The 10,724-nt window shown below is 34.3% G+C and overlaps 1 protein-coding gene across 1 annotated transcript in view; it reads right to left on the bottom strand.

The window, feature by feature from the left end:
• Positions 1-8,027: 8,027 nt before the first annotated feature.
• LOC306881418 (alpha-N-acetylgalactosaminide alpha-2,6-sialyltransferase 3-like) overlaps positions 8,028-10,724 on the bottom strand; it is a 119,308-nt gene continuing 116,611 nt past the window's right edge. Inside the window, exon 5 of the mRNA XM_079435513.1 lies at positions 8,028-8,993. Within this exon, the coding sequence (XP_079291639.1) occupies positions 8,804-8,993 (190 nt within the window). The 3' untranslated portion in view covers positions 8,028-8,803. The remainder of the gene's footprint in view (positions 8,994-10,724) is intronic.

Here is a 10,724-nt window from a genome sequence, read left to right as displayed (position 1 = left end):
TTCACAAGATGTTAATTGATGGACTAGATTTGTATGGATTACTGGAGGATTATTGTGATGTTTTAATCAGCAGTTTGGACTCTCATTCTGACGGCACCCATTCGCTACAGAGGATCCATTGGTGAGCAAGTCATGTAATGCTACATTTCTCCAAATCTGTTCTGATGAAGAAACAAACTCATCTGCTCATCCTGAGGGAGAGTATATTTTCAGCAAATTTTCAATTTTGGGTGAACTATTACTTTAAAACAAACCTAAGGCGGTTTGCTGATTTGACCTGATTTAAGATGGTCTTCCAGCTTGGTCAAGCTGCTGTGCAGCTGGCCAGCCATTTGGTCTCCTAGTCTGACCGTACAAATGCCCCTCTAAAACCAGCAAAGCAGACCAGCTTTTTCTTTCTTTGTTTCTCAGCAGGATTATCAACAACATCATTTTAAACCATACAAAATATTTTTTTCATAACGTATACAATGTGAAGCAGAACTGCTGATGTAGACAGATACTGCATGGGTGTTTTTCATACAGCAGTGTAATTCCACAGAACAGTAGTGAAGTAGGGGTTGCGAGCTGTGAGCAGAGGCTTAGGTGGGAGCACAGTACATATGGCAATGCCATCTGTTCAATGAAGGGCATCGGTATATTCTGGGAGAAATTATTCTGCAGGAAAATCTATGCATTTGATTAAAAAAAGCTGAAGTGATGAGTTGTCTGAACTTTTGAAAGTTTGAGATGCACTACAGAATGTCAAGAATGCTGCCCACTGGCATTTAGCCTTGGGGATCTTACAGGATTTTCAGAATTACAGAAGATATAAGAAAATGGAAAAGAACGAAGATATGTTGAAATGAGGAGATATGTGCCAGCTGGAGCTGATGGGGCATTAAAGCTCATTTCCCCTCACTGTCCCAAGGTTCATTTAGAATTTAATGAAGAGTGTAACCATTGTTCATAATCACTTCCACTTCTCAAATGCAATCACATCTGGAAACAACAGAGCAGCGAACCAACCAATAAAACAAAGGCATCATGAATACATGTCACCAACTACTAATCTGTACTGTAATGTCATTTTCCAACCTGGACTGTCAGAATTCTTAGTTAATCAGAGACATATTTACAGTTTGCTTTATACTAACATTATTATCGGTCAAAAGTTTGGAATAATTATATACATATTTTAGAATTCTTATATGATCACCAAAGCAAAACAGTAATATTGTGAACTATTATTACAATTTGAAATAACTGTTTTCTAGTTTACTATATTTTAAAATGTGATGGTCAAGTTGAAATTTCAGAATCATTACTCCAGTCGCATGAGCCTTCAGAAATCATTCTAATATGCTGATTTGCTGCTCAATAAATATTTGTTATTGTTATTATTAATGTTAAAAACTGTTTTTGTTGCTTAATATTTTTTGTGGTAATCATGAAACACTACCCTTCAACCTACATACACTACCATACATTTTTTTTCATAGAAATTAATATTTTCATTCAACAAAGACACATTTTGAATTGTTACAAAATATTTATTTTTCCACATATAGTAAATGCTGTTCATTTGAACTTTCTATTCATTAAAGAATAATGCATAGTTCTTTTAAATTATAATATCATTTCACAATATTATTGTTTTGCTGTATTGAGCCTTGGTCAGCAAAAGCACCTTAAAAAAAAAACATTACAAATCTTAATTATTCCAAACGTTATTGTCTGGTATATTGTACAACACACAATAAAAAAAAAAATAATAATAATAATTGCTCACCCTAAAAATCTGTCATTATTTCACCATGTTATTCCAAACTATTATTATTATTTTTTCAGTGGAACACATAAAGGTCAATTTGTAACAATCTTTATGCATCTCTTTTCCAATCAATCAATCAATCAAAAAAAAAAAAGTCTGAATCAATCTCCTCTAATGTGATGATAATATTCACACATTCTCTGACAGCATGAAGAGAAGAAACAGGAAATGACAAGACAAAGTAATTACTGTACACCTAGTAAATTCTTAGTAAAAACTGTTTTATCAATGAAGGTGAATCAAAAAGTCAAACTAGCTGTTCTCTATTTGATTCTGCATTGCTGATAATTACAGACTAAAATACACCAGTAAATAAACTTAATAAATATAATGAAATTATATATCAGAGGACTATGCCTAAACAGTTTGAATCCATCAGTTTAGCAATGAATAACAGACATATTTTGTACACACCACAACATTGTAACATTTTACAGATTAACATCGTGAAGGCAAGATTCATAACATGCTCAAGATCACAACACAGGATGAGACAGTGCTTTGCAAAGATTTTCTGACCCTTAAATAGTTCTCTCATTATACTGAGGTACCAATCCAATTTTTAAGAAAATGTGTTTTACATTTTTAATAAAAATGGTGTATACAGTCTATGCATTTGAGATTGATATTTCAGGTTAGTCAGTGACTCTTGCGCACTGATGATTTTCAAATTGCGCCAGAGATTCACAATTGGACTGAGATCACGGCTTTAACGGTGCCATTATAGGAAATTCACCTCTTAGACCACTCCATTGTTAAACCGGCCTTATGCTGGGATCATTTTCAAGCTAAAAGAAATTATCCATTCTTCCTTCTTTTTAACAAGATGCCAAGTCCTTGCTTTTGAAAAGCATCCCCACAGCGGCATGCTATCATGACTTCATTGTAAGTTTGAGGGGTTTATTTCAGATATGGATGTTTTAAATCGCCTAAAATCTTTTTTTGTACTGCCTTATACAGGACAATATGAAAATATTATAAAACATCTTTGGGTCCTTCTGTTTAAATAGTCACAATATTTTGTAATTTTTATTTTAATGTGAAATGCTGAAGTAATAGCTTGTACTATTGTGTTATGCATATAACCCTCTCCTCATTTATGTATTTGCTCTCGCTTAATTGTAATGAACTTTATTATTTTTGTCCATCAGAATAACAATCTGAATGATGATTCCTTGTTTTATTTATTATTTTTCCCAGAAAATCTGGAAGTCATTTCAAAGAGTCACAGTTAGAGGCCAGTTGTAAGGCAATTGTTTCCATGCTAGTGGGATTGCTACTTTTGGAAAACACTGTACAGTTGACTCTTAGTAGATTGCACTAACAATGGAGGGAAACACTCAGCAAATCATCACCTGGAGGAAAAACCAGACACTTCTGATTGCAGTGAATGGCCAAAACCTTAAATGTGTGAGGACATAAGCAAAAAAAGCAAAGAAAAAGAAATGCAGCAAAAATACAATATATATACTGAAAGATAAAAGCAACTAAAAAAGGACACTTTATGCTGCAAAGAAAAAGTGATAACGTGTACACCTTAAGCTCGCACCCTTTTAAAAGGCTCAAGAAAAGCACTTACTGTACAACATTTGATAAAGACACAAACTAACAGGACAAGCGCAATGCAAAAGCAAGCATTGTGTATTTCACAAACAAAAAGAATGCAAAATGTGCTGAATTTTGACTCAGTCGGGCATCTTGGTGACAAGTCAACATTCACATGCTTGTGCTGATGCGCTAAAGCTGCTGCAGATCTGTGAGAAAGGCATCGACTGCATCAAGCAGATCATGAGATTGAGATAAGAGAACTCTCCTTTGTACTTCTGATATACAAAACATTGCCATAAGCATGTTGACACCCACTTCCGGTTAACAAGTGTCGCCATTTCAGCTGCACTCGTTACTTTGGAGTTAATAAAAACAAGAATACAACCATGCAATCTCCTAAAATAAACCTTTTTGGAAAAATGGATATTTCTGTTCTAGTCTCTGTGTACAAAGAAAGGTTGATGGCAAAACCTGAGTGGCTTTCACAAAGCGTGACACAAATCCCACTGAACACCACTGGAATTAATTTGGAGAGCTGAGTGAGCCAGACCTCATCACCCAACATCAGCATCTGACCGCACAGATGCTCCTGCATCTCAATAGAAGCAAATCCCTGCATCTATATTCTAACATCTGCTGGAAAGACTGCCCAGAGTGGAGGCTGTTATAGCGGCAAAGGAAGAACCAACTCCAGATTAATGCCAGTGGCTTTAAAACAAGCACATATGGGTGTGATGTTCAAGTGTAATGCAGACTAATTTTCCAAATCAGTATTTTTGTCTTGTTTTCAATTTAAAATATCTGTACATCCACAAGATACACTATAGCTCAAAAGGTAAGATCTTTGAAAAAAAAAAAAACTCTTATGCTCACACGTTGCATTTGTTTGAATAAAAATACAGTAAACAGTAATATTGTGAAATATTATTACCATTTAAAGTAATGGTTTATTATTTTACTATAATTTAAAATGTAATTTATTTCTGTGAAAGCGAACCAGAATTTTCAGCATCCAGTCTTTAGTGTCATATGAGCCTTCAGAAATCATTCTAATATGCAGATATGCTGCTTAATAAACATTTCCTATTATCAATGTTGAAAACAGTTGTGCTGCTTAATATTTTTGTGGAAACCATGATAACTTTTGTTCTGAACAGAAGTGTTTTAAATCTTATACTGAAGAAATCTTTGCTGAATAAAAGTATTAATAAAAAAAAAAAAATAATAACTTATTGACCCCAAATATTTGGACAGTGGTGTAAATTTGCTAAATAATAATAATAATTATTATTATTATTATTGTTGTTGTTGTTTTTGTTGTAAAAAAAATATTTTTTATAAAAACATTTTTTTCTTACACCTTCAGTAAAAAAATTTTATTATCTTGCTTCAAGTATAAATATAACCATATTTAGTGAGGTTTATGCTTAACACAAGAAAAAATATGAAAACAATTACCTAACACTATTTATTTTCTTCAGTAAATGTATTTAGTTTTTTTTAGGGAAAACAAGACAAAAATACTGCTAAACAAAATTATTTTTGCATTGCCCACATTCTTTTGGTCATGGAGCGTATATATCATGAGAACATCAAGTATGACTGAGGCATGAACAACAGAAGCTAAAGTCAAAAATACATTGAAAAGTGAAAGTGCCATTTCAGCTCTGGTTTATGTCACATGGTGAACAAAATCAATACAGAGGCCAGGAAATGACGATCCTGGGTCAGCACTCAGAGAAATTGAGCTGACATCAATTGTTTTAATGAACAGGTTGGCCAGAGGAGTGAGCAGTATCTCATCAAAGTGCTCCAGCATTGGCGCCTGCCTCCCGTTCTGTGTATCAGTCTCATATTCTCATGCCGTAATTCTCTCTTCACACAGCCAGTGCATTCATCTTTTTCTCCAGGGAAAAAACAGTGACGGTGCTCACACGTTGTCGCAGTGCTGGTAAAACATGCACACAGTGGTGCATTAGAAGAGAAAGGCTGTTCAGGCTGAGCTGCCAGAAGATGTCTGAATCACAAGCTGATACGAAAACTTGTTACATACAGTATCGCAATGATGAATGTTCTTGATATAGATGCAAAAAGATTGCATGCTTTGTTTGATGGGGAAAAAACTATGTGAAGTGCAGTGGATGTCTCGAAGCAGTAGGGTGAGCCCAAAGGGCGCTGCTTTGTCTGCTGGTTTATATGATGCTACGACACTTAGCTACAGTAGCTGATCAAATTAACCTGCTGATCTGACAACAGAGACGGCGTAGCTTCATCTCATGGGAATTCAGGATACTGACAGGTGGTGGACAGGAGTGTCATTTTTAAATATGCAAATAAGGCATAAAAAATTAAGGATTGGTTGCTTTGCACAGTCAACATATGCTACACTTCATACAGGCACAGTCTTGACATCTGAATTCACTCATTCTGAATTGTTCCTCAAGTCTTTTGTCGACAGCAGACCTAGATATCGTAAGCAATGCTGTGTTATTTTCATGGCACGTAACAACAGAATATAGCTTTGTATTCTACACTCTCAGATCAACAAATGCCTATGTATTCCTTTGTTCAGGGAATAAATAAAAAATGTGGAAAAATAAGTTCCTGAATGACCTATTAACCTGCTCAAAGGATACTTTCAATGTTACGTTTCAAAGTGATGTCAGCGGTATAGAGAAAATGTTTACGATTTTGGGCTAATGATTTTTGTATTTTTTTTATGAAAGTAAAACGTTCGACAGTGACTGTTTTCCTAAGATCTGTTTCAGTCAAATGCTTGTCTATGAGACAAGAATAACCATAATATTATAGTAAAAAATAACCATAAAATAATAATACATGAAACTAGGGCTGGAAGATATATCAAATTTTCACAATTATGTTGCAGGAAATATAAAAATAAGCAACAATAAGTTAATGTGATTTTCATTTGGCTATTAAGTTTCCTAAAGTCTGTGTCAAACTCGAATATGAGAATGTTTAAACAGAAATGTTTTATCTGATTTAGTAGAGTCTAAATTGTGTTAGAATTTGTAAGTTCAATTAATTTTTGTTAATTAGTTCATTCAAAATTCTTATTCAGCTATTTGTTTGCACAGAATGTAAGGTTTTTTGTACAATTTTGCAAAAAAAAAAAAAAAGACGGTAGGTATATTGGTTTGGATTAATTTAATTTGCATTAATCATTTGAATTGAATTGGCTACAATGGCTGTTTACAAACACAATATACTGTTTGTAAAAATACAACCCAAATTTTTTAAATATTTTTAAAAACGTTTTTTTTTACGTTTTAATCATATATATATATATATATATATATATATATATATATATATATATATATATATATATATATATATATGAATAAAACGTTAAAAAAACGTTTTTAAAAATATTAAAATATATATATATATATATATATATATATATATATATATATATCATAGATAACATAAAAATGTTTAAACTGAGAAATTTTACACTTTTATCTACTAAATTAGCTCATTTCAAAATTGATGCCTGCTACAGGTCTCAAAAAACTTGGTACGGGGGCAACAAAGGTCTGAAAAAGCAAGAAATTTTGTAAAGATTCAGCTGGGAGAACATCTAGCAACTAATTAAGTTAATTGACATCAGGTCTGTAACATGATTAGCTATAAAAGGGATGTCTTAGAGAGGCAGAATCTCTCAGAAGTAAAGATGGGCAGAGGCTCTCCAATCTGTGAAAGAGTGCATAAAAAGATTGTGTAATACTTTAAAAACAACGTTCGTCAACATCAAATTGCAAAGGCTTTGCAAATCTCATCATCTACAGTGCATTCTATCATCATCAAAAGATTCAGAGAAACTGGAGAAATCTCTGTGCGTAAGGGACAAGGCCAAAGACCTTTGTTGGATGCCCGTGGTCTCAGACGACACTCAGACGACACACGACGGCATGATTCTGTCATTGACATTACTAAATGGGCCCAGGAATACTTCCAGAAACCACTGTCGGTAAACACAATTCGCTGTGCCATCTGCAGATGCCAACTAAAGCTCTATCATGCAAAAAGGAAGCCATATGTGAACATGGTCCAGAAGCGTTGTCGTGTCCTGTGGTTTTCAAAGTGGAAAAGTGTTCTATGGTCAGACGAGTCCAAATTTGACATTCTTGTTGGAAATCACGGATGCTGTGTCCTCCGGGCTAAAGAGGAGGGAGACCTTCCAGTGTGTCATCAGCGTTCAGGCTTCGTAGTAGAAGAGTCCAGGTGCTGAATTGTTCTGCCTACAGTACAAATCTTTCACTTATAGAGAACATTTGGCGCATCATCATCATCAACGAAAAATACGTTAAAGACGGCCAAGAACTCTTCAGCAGCTGGAAACCTGTACCAGGCAAGAATGGGACCAAATTCCAACACCAAAACTCAAGAAGCTCATAACCTCGATGCCCAGATGACTTCAAACTGTTTTGAAAAGATGAGGAGATGCTACACCATGGTAAACATGCCCCCGTCCCAGCTATTTTGAGACCTGTAGCAGGCATCAAATTTGAAATAAGCTCGTTTTGTGCATAAATTTTTTTAAATTTCTCAGTTTAAACATTTGTTATGTTATCTATGTTCTATTGTAAATAAAATATTGGCTTATGTGAATTGAAATTATTTTAGTTTTCATTTTATTCAAATTAAAAAAAAACGTCCCAACATTTCTGGAATTCAGGTTGTAATGCTTCAGATCAATTATTATAATGTTTAAGTATTATTCCATGGGTTTATGTAGGGTAAAGAATTCATGTTCTTTACTTCTTTCTTTGCTAATCTTTGCATTAATCCTTTTAAATCTAAGGGGCTACAATGGATGTTTAGTTGAAATCATTTATAAGTAAATAAAATAGGGTAGTTCAACTTGTAAAAAAACTCTCTAAACTTTGCACTTTTTTTCATTCCACTTTCTTTGTGTCTTCAAATGCAAAAATTCAAGCCCCATTTAAGACCAAATATATAAATAAAAATGTATAGAAAATACAATCGAAAAGCTGAAAATTATCAAAATACAGTATAACTTTATAAATAATTTGGTATATCGGCCAGCCCTAAAGTGAGCCCATTTAAGGTAATAAAAGCTAAAGCAAGGATGTGACATTTTTTGTAGATCTCTTCAGCAATACGTGTGCTTCTGGAAAACATACACTACTTGATTATCCAGATGCGAATAAAATGAGAACATGCAAAATCCACTATTTGATCGCACCAGGATCAACACGACTTTCATTAGAAACCTCTCCTCATGGTCACGATGGGATACTTCACTCAAACAACTGCCATTTGAAATCGCATTTGGAATAATTTGTTTAGCCAATGCATGGCACGTTTTGTGATTATTACTTTACAATGCAGGAGGGACGAGCCAGCAGAGCTGTAGTATCAAGGGATATTCTGAACGAATGGGAGTTGTGGTCATGACAGCTGCCACTCTGGGCTGAAAAACTTGATGGGGTGCGTCTTAGCCCACTTTGCAAAAACAGCCTTCTCTGTGATGAACCGGTGGCCACCATAAGGGGCGCTCTCGTGCAAGAGATATTCGGCACATTCGTCACGACTTCCTGCTTCATAGTAGTGGTACGGCACCTTCCTGTAGCCTTCTGATCTAAAATTTAAAAATAAATAAATGTTACTTTGTTATTCCATCACAATAAATCATACTATAAGGTGCCATTTTCTATATATTTTAAAAGACATTTGCAATTTATTTAATTTCCACATATTTCAGAGTGAAACCAAAAGAAAAAAACACTAGAAAACAGAAAAACAAGGATGTTTTTTCCTCAGTAATGCACTGATGAATTGTGCACAATAAAGACCAGAAAGCCTGTAGCAGTTTTGATGTTGTTGGAACTTTAACCCATTGCTACTTTTTATTCAAAGATTAAGTGCTCTGAGTCCGTAAGGAGCATTCCTGTGGAGAAATGGTAGCTCAGAAGGCATTTTTTCCCCCTCACAAATAGATTCAATTTTTCTCTCCCAGTAGTACCTGTTGAATTTTAATTACAAGAGATCCAGCGAGGTCAATTGCAACAACAGCTCAGCACATTATGCTAAAATAGATACTTCCCAGCTGAACTGCCTTTCATCAAAATGACTTTGTTGTAGCCACTGTTTTCTCATTTGCCACTCTTTACAGGTGACTGGGAGTTGCTGTGAAAGGAAAATTGCTCATTGTTTTGAAAGGGAGAGCAGAATGAATAAATGGCTGGGAAAACAGATTATAACAGCTACTTTACAAACACACTAATCACATCATTGCATGCATTGCTTATGTCTATCTGCAGCAGGGGGGGCATGAGGTTAAGGACACTATCATTAAAATGGAACCATGGTGTGAGAATCATGGTAAAGGGGTTTATATGCTGCCAGTAAACTATTAAAACACAGTATTAGGAGACATGCATAGAAAACCAGACAACAAACTGACTACTTTGGCATTTTTGGCAACAATTTATTGCAGTAATGATGAAAGCGCCCAAAAGAGTTCTTTTTTTGTGGAAAATTATTTTTAAAGTAAAACAAGTAATTTCACTTTCCTCATTAAAAAATACTAGTAAATAAATCAATAATACTATTGAAAAGAGTGTTTCAAACATAATCCGCTAAATACTAGTCACATGACCAGCTGAATACTTGTTGCTTAACTCCCAATTGAAATATACTTTCACTTAAATTAATCTCGATTCTTAATTAATCTTAATACTGTTGATTTAATTAATCTGGAATAAATTTATCTTACACCATGGTTTATCCAAATATTTGATTCTGACTGTGCGTTAAAATGTCGTTAAAATAACTATAGAAATGGACCAAATTAACAGTTATTTTTACGCATTCAGTATGGTCAGTGGTGGACCCTAAATATTTTAGGCTGTAAGGACCTTTGAAATAATATGTATATGGACATGTCCTGAAGTGATATGGATATGTAATGTGGTCAAGACCTGCCTGGAACAACTTTAGCCATATGAAAATAATTACACACCTTAGAACATTCCTTCAACCAATCAGATTCAAGCATTCAACCCCGTAGTAAAAAAATCGTTAAATGCACACCTAGCTGTGGATTAAGCCTTACATGGCTATAGAGTATTTCTGCAATGACAAGGTAACTGAAAACGGTTGGTTTTGTGTTTTTTGATGCTACATCCACACCACTTGGTGTCAGTATTACATATCGGTAAACAAACAAAGGCTGCTTTCGAAATCGCCTACACTCTGAACAGGCACTTCGTTTGAATAAGTAATAACTTTGTGACTTCATTAAAAAAGTACCTTCGATACAGTATAAATGCATGTTTAGTATGAATTTACATACATACTACATTCGGCA

This window comes from Barbus barbus, assembly GCF_936440315.1.
Source record: "Barbus barbus genome assembly, chromosome: 15".
Lineage (NCBI taxonomy): Eukaryota > Metazoa > Chordata > Actinopteri > Cypriniformes > Cyprinidae > Barbus > Barbus barbus.
Note: the sequence above shows the minus strand (reverse complement) of the source record. Positions and strands in the feature narration are given on the sequence as shown.